At 42.6% G+C, this 21,309-nt stretch overlaps 2 protein-coding genes and 1 pseudogene across 11 annotated transcripts in view; 2 read left to right on the plus strand and 1 right to left on the minus strand.

Moving 5' to 3' along the window:
• Positions 1 to 11,628, minus strand: part of Srr (serine racemase) — a 22,561-nt gene extending 10,933 nt beyond the window's left edge. For 3 of the 9 annotated variants that reach the window (XM_013111610.3, XM_013111607.3, XM_040749142.1), the window contains exons 1-2: positions 10,905 to 11,103; positions 4,086 to 4,308 (exon numbers count right to left, since the gene is read on the minus strand). The gene's annotated coding sequence lies outside the window, so the exon portion shown is untranslated. The other 6 variants (XM_040749141.1, XM_021225662.2, XM_005067403.4 and 3 more) reach the window with 6 other exon arrangements.
• LOC101842326 lies at positions 8,026 to 8,587 on the plus strand (annotated as a pseudogene).
• Smg6 (SMG6 nonsense mediated mRNA decay factor) overlaps positions 11,099 to 21,309 on the plus strand; it is a 237,654-nt gene continuing 227,443 nt past the window's right edge. Inside the window, exons 1-4 of one of the 2 annotated variants that reach the window (XM_040749136.1) lie at positions 11,099 to 11,285; positions 13,839 to 15,591; positions 16,197 to 16,389; positions 16,966 to 17,076. In XM_040749136.1, the coding sequence (XP_040605070.1) occupies positions 11,198 to 11,285; positions 13,839 to 15,591; positions 16,197 to 16,389; positions 16,966 to 17,076 (2,145 nt within the window). In that variant the 5' untranslated portion in view covers positions 11,099 to 11,197. The remainder of the gene's footprint in view (positions 11,286 to 13,838; positions 15,592 to 16,196; positions 16,390 to 16,965; positions 17,077 to 21,309) is intronic. The other variant, XM_040749135.1, reaches the window with a different exon arrangement.

Consider the following 21,309-nt stretch of genomic DNA (forward strand, 5'->3'; position numbering starts at 1 on the left):
TACTGGCAGGACTGATGACCCAAGTTTGGTTCCCAGGATCCACATGATGGAAGAAGTGATTCTTTTTTTTTTTTTTTTTTGCTTTTTGTTTTTTTTTGGTTTTTTGAGACAGGGTTTCTCTGTGGCTTTGGAGGCTGTCCTGGAACTCGCTCTGTAGACCAGGCTGGCCTCGAACTCACAGAGATCCGCCTGCCTCTGCCTCCTGATTGCTGGGACTAAAGGTGTGCGCCACCAATGCCCGGCTGGAAGAAGTGATTCTTAAGCTATCTTCACACACACACACACACACACACACACACACACACACACACACACACACACACACACACACACACACACACACACACACACACACACAGGATTGGTGGCACATGCCTTTAATCCCAGCACTCAGGAGGCAAAGGCAGGTGAGTTCAAGGTCAGCTTGGTCAACATAGTAAATTTCAGGTTAGCTAGGGTTATATACTGAGACTCTGAGTAAATAAATGAAAAAAGTTATTTTGAGAAAAAAACAAAAAACTTTTCCCCTTGGTTTTTTGAGACAGGTTCTCTCTGACAGCCCTAATTGTCTGGGAACTTTCTTTATAGATTATGCTGGCCTTGAGCTCAGAGATCTGCCACCCCTGCCTGCCAAGTGCTGAGGTTAAAGGCATGTGCCATGGCTGCCTGGTCGATTTTTATCTAAATGCATGCACAATTCTAAGACATCTGAAGTGTCATATTAGTGTAATGTGCCAGTTTTGTGATATTAACACCTACTGCCAAGCTGATTCTACCAGTTCATACTTAACATCAGTATCTAAAAGATGTCCATTTACTTTTGCCTTGCTATATTGCTTTAGTGTTTTTCTTTTTTCCAAGACAGGGTCTTTTTGGGTAGTCCTGGCTATCCTGGTACTCACTCTGTCAATCAGGCTGGCCTTGGAGATCAACCTGCCTCTGCCTCTTGAATCCTGGGATTAAAGGTGTCCACCACCACTGCTTGGCTTGATAGTTTGCTTTTCATTAAATCTTATTTCCCCTGTGTGTGGGGTGTGTGCCCATGCCATGGCATCAGAGAACAGCTTTGGGAGTTGGTTCTTTTCTTCTACCATGTGGTCCTGGGGATTATACTTGTGTTGTCAGGCTCCACTCCAAGGGTCTTTACCCACTGGGCCATCTTTCCAGCCTGCTATAATATTAAAAAAAAATTTTAGACTTATGTGGATGAATGTTTTGCCTTGGTGCATGTAAATGTACCATGGGTGTGCCTGGTATCCAGGGAGCCAGAAGAAGGAATCAGATCCCTGGAACTGGAATTACAGATGGTTGCGAGCTGCCATGTGGATGGATGCTGGGAACCAAACTGAGTTCTCTAGAAGAGCAGCTAGTGTTCTTTTTATTCTTTTTGTTTTTTGTTTGTTTTTCGAGACAGGGTTTCTCTGTATTGTCTTGGAGGCTGTCCTGGAACTAGCTCTTGTAGACCAGGCTGGTCTCAAACTCACAGAGATCTGCCTGCCTCTGCCTCCTGATTGCTGGGACTAAAGGTGTGCGCCACCAACGCCCAGCTAGCAGATAGTATTCTTAACTCCTGAGCCAACTCTCCAGCCCCTACCATGAAATTTTAAGATTACTTACAGATAATATATATGAAGAATAAGATTTTTTTACATATTTATTATGTAATGAGGCACTTTACTAGATTATCTTGTTAGCTTTTAAAGTGTGTCCCCCCACTCCCCACAAGTTGAAGATAGGATGTAAGAACTCAAGGCAAATGCTCTATCAGTGAGTACACTTGTGGTATACATCCATACATTCAGGTAAAACATCCACATGGGGTAAAACAAAAGGAGAAGGCTGGGTGGTGGTGCATGCCTTTAATCCTAGGACTTGGGAAGCAGAGATGGAAATCTCTGCGTTCAAGGACAGTCTGATCTACAGAGCAAGTTCCAGGACAGGCTCCAAAGCTACAGAAAAAGCCTGTCTCAAAAAACAAAACAAACAAACAAGCAAAAAGGAAAATTCTACCTTTGTATGGTTATACATACATGTGGCTGCACACACATTTAATCTTAGCACTCAAGAAGCTGAGGCCAGACTGGTCTACATTGCAAGCTCAGGCCAGCTTGAGTTATACAGTGAGATCCTATCTCAGGGGAAAAAACAAAGAAGTAAGAATACTTAAAGATTTGTGGCCCAGTGGGATGATTACAGTCCCTCTCATGCAGGTGCTAGTCAATCCATTCCAGGACAAGTCCTGACCTTGAAACAGACTTGCTGTTGAGCAAGGCTACATTATTTAAGACATTCCTTCTCACTTGCTTTCTCCTGTGTGTGTGTTTAAAACTGTCTTGGGTATCCCATAATAGCCTGAAACTCAGTGTGTAATAGCTCAAGGATGACTATAGACTGCTGAGGAACCAGGAACTCTACTCACAGAAGCAGACCAAAAGAACCAAAATCTGTGTTTCAGCAAAGTAATAACAGGGCCCCAGACCTTTGCACAACTGACTCCATGATGGAATTGACCATTCAGGCTGTAAAACACAGCATGTGGACAGCATCGCCTGATAACACGAAAACAAAGGCCTAATCCACCAAAGTCCATAATTCTGGGAAAGTCTCTAAAAGCACGAACCTTTTTAGCTTCTGTAGTACTGCTTCAGGCTACTGTTCTTAACTGAAGTATGACAACCCAGGGACATGGTTTTTGTGCTTAAGAGCTCACACTAAAGAAGACTCAGGGCTACCCTGGGAGCTCTAACACCCAGTGTAGCCACAGACCAGCTAATAAAGACTTTCTATTGGCTTAAACCTATATCAAAGCAGTCTTCTCTGGTGAATACCCCACAACCAATGAGATTTCTGCACTCCCATGTTCATAGCTACATTACTCATAATAACCAAAAGAAGCCAGTGGCCATCGACAGACAAATGTCTACACATATGTAATATGCACATAAAATGAAAGATTTATATTTAACAGGAGGAAATTCTGACATAACATAGATGAACACTGAGGATATTATACTAAGGGAAATAAGCTACCTGCAAAAATACCTACTATATGATTCCAACTATGTAGGATACCTATAGTAATCAAATTCAAAGAAAGAAGAGTAGTTGATGGACTGAGTTTGGACAGTGGAGATCTGTTTAATGGGTGTAAATGGGTTTGGATATGTAATAGAATACATTAAACAACAACAAAAAGCATTCATTTAAAACTGATTAAATGGCCGGGCGTCAGTGGTGCACGCCTTTAATCCCAGCACTCGGGAGGCAGAGGGGAGGATCTCTGTGAGTTTGAGGACAGCCTGGTCTACAGAGTGAGTTCCAGGACAGCCTCCAAAAAACAATACAGAGAAACCCTGTCTCAAAAAAAACAAAAACAAAAACAAAAACAAAAAAACTGGTTAAATGACATTTTATGTCTATTTTACCACAGCTGAAACAAACTGAAAAAAAGCAGTTGCACTTAGGTCTATAGATTGTGTGATGCATACTACTTTCCCTTGTTGACTTTATTTTTACCAGAATTGACTAAAACCCAAGCAGTTCTGCATGCCTGGGAAGGGTTTTCTTGACTGATTGGATCGTTTGAGGTGAGACAACATTCTCTAAGTATGAGCCACATCTTTGAGGGTAGCCCACAGAAAGACATGGAAGAAGGAAGTGTCTGCTGTTTGTCTGCTTGCCCTCTTGTTGGCAAGTTCATCTATCCTACTGCTAAGGCATTCTTTTATTGGTACTAGAACCAGTTTCTTCAAGATTCCAACATAGTGTGAATTCTTGGCTTTTCTACCAAGAGATAGCCATTGTGGGATTAGCCACCACAGCCTATAAAGCATTCTAATATATGCCCTTCATATACATCCATATTTCATTCTTTCAATTCTGTTCCTTTAGAGATAGAATACTGACTGACACAGCTTACAAGTGAGAGAACCTTAATTTGAAGCAGCTTAGGCAAAGGACGAGGGCTTCCAGGTTTATGGGCTCACGGAATCTGAGGAAAGGTTGAACAAACCAGAGAGGGGATACAGAGCTTCAGCAACAATGGCAACCAGGAGCTTGGAAGCTTTCATGACTCAGTTTCTCACCTCTGCTGCCTTTGGCAGGTCGGCTTCCTTTTCACAGGCTAGCTGGTTCCATACAGCAGGACACATGACTGTTGATAGCTCCTGTGTTTTACATTTTATGGCTTCCACACTGACGAGGGATTTTCTCTCAATTTCAGTTCAAAAAATTCTGGGTAAGGACTTTGACTGGCCGATCTTGGCCCAGGACCAGTATGGCAAAGGGTGTAAGGTCATTTAGGAAATACTATGCAATAGAATTATTTATGGAAACATGAAAAAGAAACAGAATGAGATCTATAACACAATATATCAATCATGTACATTTAAAATACACACATAAAACATTATATATTATGCAAAGATACATGTATATTTAAGGACATATACCAAGCACACTAAAGCCACTAAAGAAGGAGTAATGGGGCTGGAGAGATGGCTCAGAGGTTAAGAGCACTGGTTGCTCTTCCAGAGGTCCTGAGTTCAATTCCCAGCAACCACATAGTGGCTCACAACCATCTGTAATGAAATCTGGTGCTTTCTTCTGGCCTGCAGGTATACATGGAGACAGAGTGTTGTATACATAATAAATAAATAATTTTTAAAAAAAGGAGTAATGATAGATGACTGGGAACTGAAATGAGCAAAAAAAAAATGAGAAAGGCTTTGTTAATGACAGTGTGAACAAAAATACTATGATTACCTCAATTCTCTGCTTCTGATGGAAAACAGCAGTGTAAGAGGGAATGATGGAGGGGAAAACAAAACTAGTCTTGTGAGTAGGCCTTTTCAGAAGAAAAAGGGAGAGAGCTGGAGAGATCATGCAGGTTATCTTCTGACTTCCACATTTGAGCTCACACACAATAATGCAATTAAATTTTTGCTGAGATGGGGTCTCTCTATGTAGTCCTGGCTACCTCAGAACTCATTATATAGCCTAGGCTAGTCTGGAACCCACAGAGATCTGCCTGCCTCTGCATTCCAAGTGCTGGGATTGAAGATGTGCACTGCCATACACGGCTCCTATTTCTCTTTCTTTCCTTCTTTCTTTGTCTCTTCCTTGTGTGTGTGTGCACGCGCTCATGTGCAGGTGCCTGCAGAGGCCAGAATGTCCTACCCATTAGGAACTGAAGTTACAGGCAACTGTGAATCCCTTACATGGGTGCTAGAAACTGAACTTAAGTGCTCTGAAGAGTAAAAGTGCTCTTACCACTGAGCCATCTCTACAGTCTACTATTAGGTTTTTGTTTTGCCGGCTTTTGGGATCCTATTCCTCATACTGGGTTGCCTTGCCCAGTCTAAATACATGGCAAAGTGCTTAGTTTTACTAAAACTTGATATGCCATGTCTTGTTAATATCCATGGGAGGTCTGGCCTTTTCTCAACAGAAATGGAGGAGTTGGCCGGGCATTGGTGGCCCATGCCTTTAATTCCAGCACTCAGGAGGCAGAGGCAGGAAAATCTCTGTGAATTCGAGGCCAGCCTGGTCTACTGAATGAGTTCCATGACAACTCCAAAACAGTACAGAGAAACCCTGTCTCGAAATACTGGAAAAAAAAAAAAAGAAAAAAGAAAAAAGAAATGGAGGAGTTGATGGGGGATGGGAGGCAGAAGAGAGGTGGGGGAGAGGGACTGAGAGGAGAGGAGGGAGGAGAAACTGTGGTTGGGATGTAAAACAGATAGATGATAGAAAGATAGATAGATAAGACAGACAGATAGATAAAATTTCTTTTTGGCCATGAGTGTTCATGTGTATAGGTGTATTTATGTGCACATGAGTGTGAGTGAACTCTGAGTGACAGGAGCTATCCACCTTGGCTATAGTTTTTTTTTTTAATTTTTAAAAAAAGATTATTAATTTACTTCCGTGAGTGCATCATCTGCATGCATGCCTTTATTCCAGAAGAGGGTATCAGATTCCACTACAGGTGGTTGCTCTGAGCCACCATGTGAGAATTGAACTCATGACATCTAGAAGAGTAATCAGTGCTCTTAACTGCTAATCCATTTCCCCAGTCCCCCTAGTTTATTATTATAATAGTTTTTCACTGGGAATTGGGGTTTACTGTTTTTTTGTTTTTGTTTTTTGTTTTTTTGAGACAGGGTTTCTCTGTGGCTTTGGAGGCTGTCCTGGAACTCGCTCTCTAGACCAGGCTGGTCTCGAACTCACAGAGATCTGCCTGCCTCTGCCTCCCAAGTGCTGGGATTAAAGGTGTGTGCCACCAATGCCCGGCTGCTCTCTATTTTTTAATTTTCAACATTAATCTTGTGTGTTTATCTGTATGGTGCAAATATTCCTTTCGCACATGTATGGTGGTAAGAGGACAACATGGGGGAGTTGGTTTGGGGGATGAAGTTTATGAGGCTTGGTAGCAAAGCACTTTTACATGCTTAAATCAGCTTGTTATCACCTACCTTATTTAAAATTAAAAAAATATTGTTTATGTGTATTTTCTCCTCCTATTATGTAGGTTCTGCGAATTGAACTCAGGCTGTCACACTTGGAGGAAAAGGACATTTTGCCAGTACCCACTTCATTTTTTTTTTTTTTTTTGAGACAAGGCTTCTCACTGCATCTGAAGCCTGCCAGTCTGGCTGGACATGCTGGCCAGAAAGCCTCTGCGATGCACCTGTCTCCACTTCCCAGCAATGGGATTACAGGTGTGCACCATCATGCCTGGCTTTTACATGAGTTCTGCAGCTCTGAACTCAGGTCCCCATGACTGTTCAGCATTTATCCACTAAAACTTTTTTTTTTTTTTGGTTTTTCCGAGACAGGGTTTCTCTGTATTGTTTGAGAGGCTGTCCTGGAATTTGCTCTGTAGACCAGACTGGCCTCGAACTCACAGAGATCCACCTGCCTCTGCCTCCCAAGTGGGGGGATTAAAGACGTACGCCACCACCGCCCGGCCATTAAAACATTTCTCCACCCTCCGATTTTTAATTCCTAGAAACTGAATTCCTTTGTCTTCCGTTATCGGAATCTGCTTTGCTGTTTTTGTATTACCTATATACTATGTGACCAAATCCCTATTGAAAGAATTTAAAACATTACAGATACATACAGAGTTTTCCATTGTCTACTGTCAGAGCACCTGTTTTCTACTTTTGAGTGTTTGGCAGATATTCCACCTTTGTTTTGATGAAAGAATATAGAAATTTACATAAGCATAAACTTGTTTTTGCCATACATAGAACCATATCATATATATTGTTCTGTCAATCTCCCTCTGTCCTTTTAGACAGAGATTTCCCTGTCTCTACCCTGTCTCACTAGTGCCAGAACTAAAGGCATGCATATACCTGGCTCAGACTTTTAAAAATTGTATTTTGAGCCACAGTCTTCCTAAATTGCTAGCTTTGAGGTTGCAATTCTCTGGCTTTGGTGTCTTGAGTACTGGGATTACAGTCATTCACCACCAAGTTGGGAGTCTTTTTCATTGTTTTACTTGATACTTCATAAGTCCTTTAAATCTGAAAATTCAAAATTTCCCCATCAATCAGTTTAGTAGCTTTTCAGTCAGGCTGTAGTGGCCCATGCCTTTAATCCCAGTACTCAGGTGGCAGAGGCAGATGGATCCCTTTGAGTTTGAGGCTAGTCTGGTCTAAAGAGAGAGTTCTAGGAGAGTTAACAGCTATACAGAGAAATCCTGTCTTGAAAAACCAAAAAAAAAAAAAAAAAAGGTAGCTTTTCTTCTGTAATTTGACTGCTTCTCCTCCTCAGTCAGCTATTATGTTTTGGAATTTGTATTATTATATAATCACTAATCCTTATGTACTTGTGTTTTCTCTGAGTTCTGGTAAATTTCTCTTGAGTTCTGTTTTAATACTTAGAGGCTGCCTGGTCTGAATTAATTTGGCCATGGTTGTCCTAGGGAAGTTTTCTTCTTTCAAATTATTTTTTCTTCCTTTAAAAAAATGAAAATTGGCTCTTCCTGTAAGCGATCTGGGGTAACCTGTGAAGATGGTTCGCTACTCTCTTGACTCAGAAAACCCTACAAAATCATGCAAGCCAAGAGGTTCAAATCTCTGGGTTCACTTTAAGAATGCCTGTGAAACTGCCCAGGCCATCAAGGGTGTGCATATCTGAAAAGCCACCAAATACCTGAAAGATGTCATTTTGAAGAAGCAATGTGTGCCATTCCAGCGGTACAATGGTGGAGTTGGCAGGTACGCCCAGGCCAAACAGTGGGGCTGGACACAGGGTCGGTGGCCAAAAAAGAGTGCTGAATTTTTGCTGCACATGCTTAAAAATGCAGAGAGTAATGCTGAGCTTAAGGGGCTAGACGTAGATTCTCTGGTCATCGAGCACATCCAGGTGAACAAAGCACCTAAGATTCGTGGATGGATTTACAGATTACAGAGCTCACGGCCAGATTAACCCATACATGAGCGCCCCCTGCCACATGGAGATGATCCTCACGGAAAAGGAACAGATTGTTCCAAAGCCAGAAGAGGAGGTTGCACAGATGAAAAAGATATCCCAGAAGAAACTGAAGAAACAAAACCTTATGGCACGGGAATAAAATTCAGCATAAAATAAATGCAGATAAAAGTAAAAAAGAAAAAGAAAATTGTGGGGCTGAAAAGATTGCTCAGCGGTTAAGAACAAGTACTGCTCTTTTGGAGGACTAGACTTCAGTTCCCAGAACCCACAGCAGGTGGCTCATAACTGCCGGTAACTCTAGCTTCAGAGGGAATCCAATGCCCCTTGGCTTCCTCAGGCACCTGCACTCATGTGTATGTATGCATACACAGACACATACATGTAATTAAAAATGAGACAAATCTTAAAGAAAAAAACCATGACTATAGACTGGAAAATAAATGAATAAATATTGAGGCCATGATATAATTCAGTCAGTAGGATGCTTGTTCAGTAAGTACTAGATCCTGGTCTCAATTCCCAGAATAATGTCAACCTGACACATCAATATAGGGCCACATCTGTAATCCCATCTTTTAGGAGATGGAAATAAGAGTGTTAGAAATAAGGTTATCCTTGGTTACATGATGACTTCAAGACCAGCCTGGAAACCATAGATCTTGCCTCAACAAAAGCAAACAAAATCAAATAATTTTCAAACTGTTATCTTAAACTGGAAAGTAGATTACCTGCCCCCACTCCCCCATGTTGGCTTTCAACTGGATATGTAGCCAAGGGTGACCCTGAATTTCTAGTCCTTCTCCGTGTATTTTGCAAGTGCTGGGATTACAGGCTTCTGTCACCACACTTAGTGTATGTGGTATTAGGAATGCTTTTCTTTCTTTCTCTTTTTTTTTTTGGTAGGATCTCATGTAAACCACGATGGCCTGGAACATAACCAAGGATAACCTTAAACTCTGGAGTCTTTTTTTTTTTGTTTTTTCTAGACAGGGTTTCTCCCAAGTGCTGGGATTAAAGGCGTGTGCCACCACTGCCTGGCCTAAATTCTGGATTCTTGTTGTTCATTTTACTAAGCATTGTCCACACCCCTAGAGTATGTACTGCCTAAGCTAGTTTGGAAATCATATCTTCCTGTATTAGCACCCAAAGTCAAGGGATTAGAAATGTGTGATACCATAACTTGTTTCAAGTTAGGGTTTACAATTTTTTCCTGTTATTGCTTTTACACAGGTCTTATTATATAGCTTTAAGCTGGAATAGAATTCACTTATGTAGACCATTTGAATTTGAAGAGATCCTCCTGCTTCTGTATTCCTGGTGCTAGAATTATGGGCATGTGTTACCATGTCTGGTTCCTGTTTTGGAAACAGGATCTCATGTACTTTAGTTTGGCCTTGACCTCAATGGTAGAGGCCAGCCTTGGACTTTGAACTTCCTCCCTAGTGCTGGAGTTACAGGCATGTGCCATCATGCCAGGATCTCAAATCACTTTTTATATTTCCCATTTCTCTCAAATCTTTGGGCAAAGGCTGCCATTTGCTCTGGCTACTTGAGTTATACCCCTTCTTTTGAGCTGCTGAGACATTTCCCAGGCATTGTATTTCTTTTCTGATGGCAAAATATCTGTCATATAACAGGAACTTAATGAGTTATATCAGGATCAATTCTTTTATACTATGACCAAGGAATAGCTGGCTACTATTTTTTGAGAACTAAAATCCTAGTGAAGGAGCAACAGTTGGAAAGGCAGCCTTTGGGTAGGAAGTTTCTCCACCCCAGTTTTTAATAGGCATTAATAATGTACCAATCTTCTAGTCTAATTAACTTTTGTTTCTTTTGGGGGGGACAAGTGGGACAAGGTCTTCTAGTATATTGCCCTGACTGGCCTCAAATGTGCTATGCTGCCCAGGCTGGCCTTGAACTTACAAGCCTCCTGCTTCAGCCTCTCAAATACTATGAATATAAGAATGAACTATCTCTACCAGCCTCAGTGAATTTTAAAGATGTAAAGACGAAAGTGGGAAGAATAAATCTGAGTTATAAAAAAGTAATCAAAAATTTTCAGTGTTAAAGAAATTCCCAGGTCGATAATTTCCGTTTTACTTCCACATGATCCCCTCCAGTAGGTCTTAGGGATGAACTTTGTCATGGACTTTGATACAACCAATTGTTTACACGAGGTAATTTACTTCTTCCGTTCTCTGAGATTAAGTTAATCAGAAATGGAGATAATAAATAATTATTGTTAAAAGATCTTTAAGTTCCACAATCCAGGCCTATGATAAGGAGACTTGGGCCTAAAATGATCGAAGAGGCCGGATTATAGGATGTCTCGGTCAACCCGAGCCCTAGACCAAAAGCAGTGTCATCTATAGCCATCATAGCAATACCGGCAACCCTAGGTGCGAATGCCCACCTGGCGTGGGCGAGCCACACGTGCCCTTGCCTCACCTCACCTGCCGGGCGCAGCACCTCCACCTCCAAGACTCAGCGTACCTTCCAGCGATGCGCCTCTGCGCAAGCGCACGCGCACACGCTGCTCTAAGGCCTGAGCGCAGGCTCTGGCATGACCCTAGTCAAAGTGCTGGTTGCTTTTGCTCCCAATGCGGCCACCGTCGTTTGGGGAGGGAAACAGGAGGGGGCGGGGAAAAGGGTGGGAGTGGGTGAGCGCGCGCCGCCCGTCCGTCGTGGTTTCCTGGCTGCGCGCGGCGGTAGTAGAGTCGCAGCAGCTGTAGCAGCCGCCGCGAAGATGGCGGAGGGGTTGGAGCGTGTGCGGATCTCCGCGTCCGAGTTGCGAGGGATCCTGGCCACTCTGGCTCCGCAGGCCGGGAGCAGAGGTGAGTTGCGCCGCCCAGCTGCTGGGCCGGGCCTGCCCGCCCCGCCTCCCTCTCCTCTGCCTCCTCCCCGCCCCGTCCGTGGCGCTCCGAGCCCCCGCCCCTTCCCCCAACAGTGCACCCCCCGGCCTGAGGCGGCCGCCCTGACTCGGCGGGGCGGGTTCTCCGCTCACTGGGGCCTTTGGGGTATAGCCCAATGCGAGTTCCTGCCACCGCCTTCTTACTCACCGCGGCGGCCGTGGTTGTCCCCCCTTGCCCCAGCCCTCTCATGCCGGCGCCCCTGGATTCAGTCGTGAGGAGACACGAACTGGCGTGGGTGCTGGGGTCCGGTAGAGGCCCCGGGACATATCTCTCTCTCCCTAAAGAATCGTCTGTGTACCTTCCGTAGTCCTCGCGTCCGAGAGTTGGAGCTGGGGAAATTGAGGAGAAAGGCTTAACAGGCTGGGACTTCCCTTCCTCAACTCTCTCTGCCCCGCCCCCCACATGCAGGTTTCCAATGGTACGCCAGTAGAGGGATCCCGGACCTCTGGGAGGTGATGTTTGTTTTGGTCTTGGTGTGTATAAGAGCAGTGTGAGCAGAGAGAGAATGCTTAATTTGCCAGTTTCCATAAGCATCAGAAAAGCTTGCAAAACATATTAGTGCCTCATCTTCCCTTCATTAGTCAGTGTTGTTTAGGATGACTTATAGATTGTGGCTAGAATCTGTGAGGTTAGGTTTCATTGGCCAACTGAATTGGATTAACCAGGCTGTTTTCTTTGACTGCTCTGGAAAATAGTAGTCACCACCTCCCCTGACTCCGCCCCCAAACTAAGTTTAAAAGTTTACCGAGTGCTGAGGTTAAACGGCTTTATCTTGGTTCATATTTGGTGGAGAGGGTAAACTTTTGGCAACTTTTGTTTCTCTTTTGAGACCGAATCTCTCACCATGTAGCCAAGACTGGCCTTGAACTTACTGTGTAACCCTGCCTGGCCTTGAGTTTGGGACGCTTCTCCTGAGTGCTGGAATTACAGGCATGGGCCACCACACCCAACTTCCAAAGCAGTGTCTAAAATTTCAGTGTCACTTCATTTCCTTTCTCTTCGCCTCTCCCCCAACTAATAATCGTGTGTGTTTATAATTAGGTACTGGGATTTTGTATAACTTGAGCACTGGATAAATTCTTACCGTTTCCTCTTTCTTATTAAACATGTATTAATTCTTTGTAATAGTCTCTCCACTCTAAGCTACAGATACTTAACGAAACAACCCCGTTTACCGTTTAGTAAGTTCATGAACTTTGGAAAGTCCTTTGTTTTTTGAGTCAGGATCTCATATAGCCCAAGTAAATCTCTGACTCTTTGTAGCTGAGGACGGCCTTGAACTCCAGATCTTGCTGTCACTTCCCAAGTGCTAAGATTTGTAGGCATGAATTTGACTGGGCTCTAGTATTCTTGAGTCCCTTAGTCCTTTGGTGCTTTGAGAGCATGTCACAATCCTTCCATTGGTACCTAGGAAAAGCTCCTCTAATGGAACTTTTTTCCCCTTATATTCTATCATCATAGTAGCATTTAGTCTCAGTATTCTAGGCAGTATTTTCTTGAAATGATTCTGCTGGTTGTTGTTAAAGAGTTGGTGAGGATGAGTGGAGTTGAAGATTATAAAGGGAACTGCTTCCTGCTTGCTTCAGTAGGCGGTATGTGATTGAGGTATAGGTATTCTAAAGTTGTAGATTTGCCTTGGTCAAGTTCACACACTGTAGTCGCAGATAATTTTCCCAGGGATATCTAGGACTGGGTTGTTATACATACCCCCTTAAATGTGTATGTTTACATATGTAATGTAGTAAGTAAATATATGATGTAGTATATGATACATATATACCAGTAAATATATTTATGCAATGCTGAGGATTGCCCCTAGTGGCCTCCTGTATGCTAGGCAAATGCTGTACCACTGAGCTATATTCCCTGCCTCCCTCCTAATATGGCAAAATAATTTAGCCAGCCTAGAAAAATGTTACAGACAGGAGGAAAGACTAAACCAGGTGTGATTATATACTTCTGCAATCCCATAACTTGGATTGCCGAGGCAGGAGGACTGTGGGGTTGACATCTTTCTGGGCTGTTTAGTGAGACCCTGACTCCAAAAACGAAAGAAAGAAAGGAAGAAGAAAGGAAAGAGAGTTTGCTAATAGGCTATATAGACAGGATAGTTTAATGTCTGAACATGTTCAAGATCCTTGATTCTGATATAATGAAGTGGTTTGGGGTCTTTGAGATCTGAATATAAGTATGACTTGAGTAGGTCAAGAGAATATTACCCCCATTTCCATAAGTCAAGTGCATATAACTATAACACAGTTAAATTCCTAGGCTCACTGGTTACTGAACACATAACTCCCAATTTCAACCTTTGTAGAAACATTCTTCCCTGCCCACCAGTGCTAGTATATGGATATGTAATTCTTGCTCATTTTTGTAGTGGTGATGGCTATGTAACTATAATGACAACTTTTCTTCCTTCTTTTCTCCATTATTCTTTTCTTCTGTGTTGTTTCCTCCTATCAACAATCCTAGAAAACATGAAGGAATTAAAGGAACCCAGGCAGCGCAAAGATAATAGGCGCCCAGATTTGGAAATCTATAAACCTGGACTTTCTCGACTAAGGAACAGACCTAAAACTAAGGAGGCTCCTGGGAGTGAGGAATTTAAGGATGAGATTGTAAATGACAGAGATTCTTCTGTTGGGAATGATTCACAGCTTATTAAAGTTTGCAAGGACTTGGACAGCCAACAGCAAAATGGCCCTACAGATCCAGAAAATCATCAGGCACAGGAGACTTTCTCAAAGACTGTTGGACTGGAGGACCGGAGTCTAAGAATCATTAAGAGAATAAAGAAACCTGACCTGCAGATCTATCAGCCTGGGAGGCGTCTGCAGGCCATAACCAAAGAGTCAGCTAGCAGGGCAGATGAGGAAGAAATCCTTAACCAAGTGGAACAATTGAGGATTGAGGAGGATGAGTGTAAGGGAAAAGTTGTAAAAGAAGAAGTCGTAAATAAGCCAGACAAAACTGAGGCAGAAAAGAACCAAACTAATGACCGAGTAAAAGCTGCCAAGGGAGAAAAGGGAAAAAAGATTGAAAAGGGGGAGGGGACAAAGAAGGTGAATGATGACTCTGTCCAAGGGAAACCTGGTTCTGTAAAGCGGTACTCCCGGTCAGACAAACGAAGGAACCGCTACCGGACTTGCAGTACCAGCTCAGCTGGTAGCAACAACAGTGCTGAGGGAGCTGGTCTGACCGATAATGGATGTCGCCGGCGGCGCCAGGATCGGACCAAGGAGAGGCCACGACTGAAGAAGCAGGTATCTATGTCTTCAACTGATTCCTTAGATGAGGACAGAGTTGATGAGCCTGATGGATTAGGGTCCAGGAGGAGCTCAGAAAAGAAGAAGCATTTAGAAAGAAATTGGTCTGGCCGAGGCGAGGATGAACAGAAAAGCAATGGTAAAGAAAACCGAGGCACCCTTCGAGTAACTTTTGATGCTGAAACCATGAGTAAAGATTCCCCCGTGGTGAGCTCAGCCAGGGAGAATGTGGAAAGAATGAAGTCTGACAAAGGCCCCAGCAGTGGGGGCAAGGACTCTGAGAAGCAGGAGTTCAAAAATCCGAAACAAGAACTTCGAGGTCGTGGTCGTGGCATTCTGATTCTGCCTGCCCATACTGCCCTATCTGTCAGTTCAGCCGGTTCTCCAGAGTCTACACCTTTGGGACCTCGACTTTTATTTGGATCTGGTAGCAAGGGATCTCGGAATTGGGGACGTGGAGGCACTACCCGCCGATTATGGGACCCAAACAATCCTGATCAGAAGCCTGCTCTGAAAAGCCAGACACCCCAGCTACATTTCTTGGACACTGATGATGAAATCAGCCCCACATCTTGGGGTGATTCACGTCAGGCCCAAGCATCTTACTATAAATTTCAAAACTCTGACAACCCCTATTATTACCCTCGGACACCAGGCCCTACCTCTCAGTATCCCTATACAGGCTATAGCCCTATGCAATACCCAGTGGGTCCTGCAAATGGTATGTATCCAGGGCCTTACTACCCAGGCTATCCTGCCCCTTCAGGACAGTATGTATGTAGTCCTCTCCCTGCCAGCACCATGAGTCCTGAGGAGATAGAGCAGCACATGCGGAACATGCAGCAACAGGAGCTACATAGACTTCTCCGAGTGGCTGACAACCAGGAATTGCAGCTTAGCAACCTGCTTTCCAGGGACCGAATCAGTACTGAGGGCATGGAGAAGATGGCTCAGCTCAGGTATTGTGTATGCTTTCCTACTAAGTTACTTAGAGAGAAATGGACAGCAGAAGGCTCCCGTGGCTGAGGGAGGTAGAGACTTCTTAGGTAAGCCACTGAGTGTTACCTCCCTTTCACAGGGATCCCTGCCCCTCCCAGTTCCACTTGGGCTGGGGCATCAAGCTGAGAGCCTGGTACATCTTGGAATAAGTGCCCTACCACTGAGCCACACTTTAAGCCCCTTTACACTGATACTTATAAGGAACAGGTAGTTGGGAAAATAAGTTTTATTTCTAGTCTTAGAAGTAAGTATACTTTTGACTTTAAGGGGGGGAAACATGTCTTTAAGGGAACATAGGATTTCCAGAGGGCCAATTTCCAGCATGCACTAAAGAGCGTCTTTCAGTGTAGGTGTGCACATATGGGAACATGCTCTTTTCCTAGGTGTAAATATCTTTGGAATGGCATTCTGTTGTGCAGAATAGAACCCAGTATGAGTAGGATACCTGGTTACATGTCAGATTTCTTGTAAAGAGGGAGGTGGTTGGTTTGTAGGAAGTTCATATCTTGGGTCTAACCTTCCTTGTGATGTGTTGGAGCTATATATTACATGTATTTTATTCCAGAACTGAATTACTGCAGCTGTATGAGCGCTGTATTTTATTAGATATTGAATTCTCTGACAATCAGAATGTAGATCAGATCCTGTGGAAGAATGCTTTCTATCAGGTGATTGAGAAATTCAGGCAGCTTCTCAAGGATCCAAATATTGAGAACCCAGAACAGATTCGGAACAGACTCTTGGAGCTCTTGGATGAGGTAAATATTGTATTTTTTTTTGGTCCTCAGGATAAAGTCTACAGCATCTTTTAGTTTGTCTTTTCTGCCTGGGATGTTTTAGAGTAAAATATTGCTAAAACTCTTGTGTCTTTTTCATGCATTTTGACTCGGTCTACCTTACTGTGCTACTTTTTTTGGTCTATACTTACTGACAGTTGGAGCTCCCTTTTTTTTTCCCCAATGCTGGGGATTGAACCCAGGGCCTCTTGAATGGCAAGAGTTCTACTACTGAACTACATCTCTAGTCCTGGAGTTACTTTTGAGCTTGAAAGCTTTCTGAATGAGAGGGAGATGGGAAAAAAATGAGAGATGAAAGAGGGAGGGGTGGGTAAAGGGACCATATCTTTAAAACGTGAGAGGCTTATACTATAAACTGGTGTTATACTTACTTGATGGCCTCTAACTACTTAGTATATAATTTCTTTTGTATTGGATTATTGGATGTCTGGACATTGATAGAATTATAAAAGGGTCATTTGTCCCAGTAACTGGTAAATAGATTGGAAAAAAACTGATTGATACAGATGTTTCTTGTTTTTTTTTTTTTTTTTATAGGGTAGTGACTTCTTTGATAGTTTGCTTCAGAAACTACAGGTTACTTACAAGTTCAAACTGGAGGACTACATGGACGGTCTTGCCATTAGAAGCAAGCCTTTACGAAAGACAGTAAGACAGTTTCTTTAGTTTAAATTTATTCACTTAGGCCTGGCGAAGTAATGCACACCTTTAATGCAGTACTTAGAAGACAGAGGCAGATCTCTGTGAGTTCAGGACCAGCCTGGTCTACATAGTGAGTTCCAGGCCATTGAGGACTGTGTAGAGAGACCCTTTGTCAAACAAACAAAAATTTATTCATCTATTTAATAAGCATTTATCTAGGACTATTTAAGGCCTAGGCAACATGAAGGATGTTGAGTATATCATAGTGAAAGATATAGTATAGTAGGGGAACAGATAGGTGAAACTATCATTAAGTGGAACATTGTGGCATGTGCCAGTAATCCTGGATCAGGAATTCGAGGCCAGCCTTACTACATACTGAGTTCTAAGGAAGTCTGAGCTATATAAAATTCTGTTCCAAAAGCAAAAGTAAGACAAACAAATTGTAACATCATAAACACTATGATGAACTTTACACTTGTAATCCCAACACGTGGGAAAATGAAGCCAAGAGAATTGCCATGAGTTCAAATCCAGTCTGGACTACATAGGCAGTTCTAGGACAATCTAAAATACAAAGTGAGATCATGTCTCAAAAGAAAACAAGGGTGCTGGAGACATGACTCAGTTATTAAAAGCATTTATTGCTCTTGGAGAAGACCTGGGTTTGTTTCCCAGTATCCATATGACTGCTCATAACCATCTGTAACTCCCAATTCCAGGTGATTCCATGCCTTCTTTAGACTTCTGCAGGTACCAAGCATGCAAGTGATGGACATAACATGCAGATGAAACACTCAGACACGCAAATTTTTAAAAAGTTAAAAAAAATAGAAAGCATTTGGATAATTTATAGCATCCTCCTTAGGTTTCTACATGCACAGCACGCGCGCGCACACACACACACACGGATATAAAACATGCATATATAGCTGCACATCACACACAACAAAATGGAAAACAAAACACACCAAGAAAAGGAAAAGCACTATAGTAAGTATGGAATAGTAAAGGGACATGGAGGGAAGTAATTGAACTTAGGCTCGGCAGACTGCAGGAAAACTTTTCAGAGACTTTTAAAAATGATTCTGAGGATCAGAATTGGCCTCATGAATTACTAGGTAAGAACTGTACCACATGGGCTGGAGAGATGGCTCAGAGGTTAAGAACACTCGCTGCTCTTCCAGAGGTCCTGAGTTCGATTCCCAGCAACCATATGGTGGCTCACAACCATCTGTAATGAGATCTGGTGCCCTCTTCTGACCTGCAGAAATATATACAGGCAGAACACTATATACATAATAAATAAATAAATATTTAAAAAAAAGAAAGAAAGAACTGTACCACAGAGGTCTATTCCTAGCTAAGCTGAGTCTTGAAACATAAGTAGGAGTTTGAAGGGTGGGAGTAGTAGTTAGATACAGGGCACAGTGGGCAATGCACCAGGTGTTGGGAAACTGCAAAAAGTCCATTCTTTTGGTGTTGGTAATACGGAGTTGGGGTTATTTCAGTGGATAAAGCTAAGGAAGCAGGAAACAACAGATTATAAACCTTTTAGATGCAATACCAAATATTTGGACTTTATTATTTAATTATTGAGGAACCATTGATTGCTTTTCAGCAAACGGATAATAGATTTGTTGTTAAAAAAATCAATCATTTTGACAAATTGTTGACTTTGACTTTGATAGGTGTTAAGCAAGGGTGGATATAGGGGAGTCAGGTTAGAGGCATGGACTAAGGTAAAGAGAGATGTAATGGAGGTGGAAATGCAAAGATAGATTAGAAAGTCAGATGTGGTAGTTTGTGTTTATAACTCCAGCACTTGGGAGACTGATGTAGCAGAACTGCTTCAGGTTCAGACCTAGTCAGTGGTACATAGTCAGACCTTGTCTCAAAACAAAAAAGGCCTAGGTTTGTAACTCAGTTGGTAGATTGCCTGCCTAGCATGCATGAAGTTCTGGGTTCTAGCTCCAGCACCACATAAACTCATGTGCGCACATGTAATCCCAGCACTTGGGAGAGGGGGGGAAGGAGGGTCTTTAGATGTTCAAGGTTATTCTTAGCTACATAGCAAGTTTGAGACCTGACTGGGTTATATGAGAACCCTATCTCCAAAACCAGAAAACAAACAACAACAACAAAAAAGGAAATAGAAATGAATTGCTAGTCCTTGTGGTGTGAAGGTTATCTTCCAGTTTATGGCCTAGAGGAATGGCCATAAAGAAAAAATGCAGTTTAGGGTTTTGTATACATGTATATACACAGAAAGAGAGAAACTGAGACTTTTTTGAAAGTGAGTCTCCTGTAGCCCAGGCTGTCCTCAGACATGGTCTTTTTTGTTTTTTAATTATGTTTTTCTTTTCTTTCTTTCTTTTTTTTTTTTTTAAGATTTATTTATTTATAGCTGGGCATTGGTGGTGCATGCCTTTAATCCCAGCACTCGGGAAGCAGAGGCAGGTGGATCTCTCTGAGTTTGAGGCCAGCCTGGTCTACAGAGCAAGTTTCAGGACAGCCTCCAAAACAATACAGAGAAACCCTGTCTTTTTTTTTTTTTTTTTTTTTTTTTTTTGGTTTTTCGAGACAGGGTTTCTCTGTGGCTTTGGAGGCTGTCCTGGAACTAGCTCTTGTAGACCAGGCTGGCCTCGAACTCACAGAGATCCGCCTGCCTCTGCCTCCCAAGTGCTGGGATTAAAGGCGTGTGCCACCAACACCTGGCCGAGAAACCCTGTCTTGAAACCTCCCCCCAAAAATATCTATTTATTTATTATGTAGACAGTGTTCTGTATGGATATATTTCTGCACAGCAGAAGAGGGTACCAGATCTCATTATAGATGGTTGCGAGCCACCATGTGGTTGCTGGGTATTGAACTCAGGACCTCTGGATGAGCTGCCAGTGTTCTTAACCTCTGAGCCATCTCTCCAACCTCAGACATGGTCTTACAGCCAAGACTTGTCTTGAACTCCTGATCTTCCTGCCTCTACAAACCAATAGTGCTAAAAGGTATAAGCCATCATGCCTTGCTAGGATTAGATAGATTTGGGTGAAATGTCTAGAATGAACTTAAAAATGAATTTTTTTTCAAGTAGGATCTTATGTTGCCCACACCAGTCCTGAACTTGATATGTGGCAAGTGCTGGGGTTATTGGTGTATGTTGTTACACAGGGCTTACAAGTGCGTATTTTGATCTGTTTAGAATTTAGAAGAAAGTTAGGCTGGTGGTAAAGGTTCAGTAGTCATTAGTGTGTAGGTGGTAGTTTTTTTAAAAATTAGCTTATTTTTATTGGTGTTTTGCCTACATGTATGTCTATATGAGGGTGTCAGATCTTGGAGTTAAAGACATTTGTGAGCTGTCATGTGCTGGGAATTGAACCTGGATCCTCTGGAAGCATGGTCAGTGCTCCTAACCACTGAGCCATCCTTCCAGACCATGTAGCTGGTAGTGGAAACTGAAGTTGGGATATTGATTAAGGCTGGTCAGAAAAGTTGATCAGATTGCAAGGTGAGGGTGGGTAACATTGTCAACTGTTAAGAGTGTTTTTGTTTTCAAATGTCAAGATTATATTAAAAATACCCCTATTGAGGATGGCAAGATGGGTAAAGGAAAGCCTGAAGACCTGAGTTTGACCTATATGGTGGAAGCAAAGCTGATTTTGGGATGTTGTTCTCTGTCCTTCAAACATTCACCAAGACTTGCATGTACATTCATTTGCGAGTCCACATGCACACAGACACGTACAAACACACACACATAATAAAAAATGTCCATAAGACTGAATGACCTTATCAAGAACTTTGTTTTTTAAATCAGAACAGGAAAAGTTAATTATTGAGTAGATAAAGGGGAACAGGCTGGGCAGTAGCTAGAGTACTGCCTGTAGCTAGGAGTTATTTTTGTTGAAAGGATAGAAGCTAGATTATGTTGAGAGGTGAGGCATAGAGTAGAATTTACTTATAAAGAATTCATGTTTGGGAGGCAAGGAGAGGGGATAGCTAGAAATTTAAGGTCAAGATAAACTTTGATTTATACTTTTATTTTTGGTTTTATTGAAATAGTTTTGTTAAATAACCCCAGCTGGCCTAGAACTCACTATACAGAACTCATTATATCTGCCCTCTGCTTTTCAAGTGCTAGGATTAAAGGTGTGTGCTCTAGCCGGTCTCTGGTTGAGAGTGTGGTGCGTACCTTTAGTCTGCAAGTGGATCTCTTGGGTTCCAGGACAGCTAGTGCTACAA

Source organism: Mesocricetus auratus, unplaced genomic scaffold (assembly GCF_017639785.1).
Source record: "Mesocricetus auratus isolate SY011 unplaced genomic scaffold, BCM_Maur_2.0 Super-Scaffold_100007, whole genome shotgun sequence".
Classification (NCBI taxonomy): domain Eukaryota; kingdom Metazoa; phylum Chordata; class Mammalia; order Rodentia; family Cricetidae; genus Mesocricetus; species Mesocricetus auratus.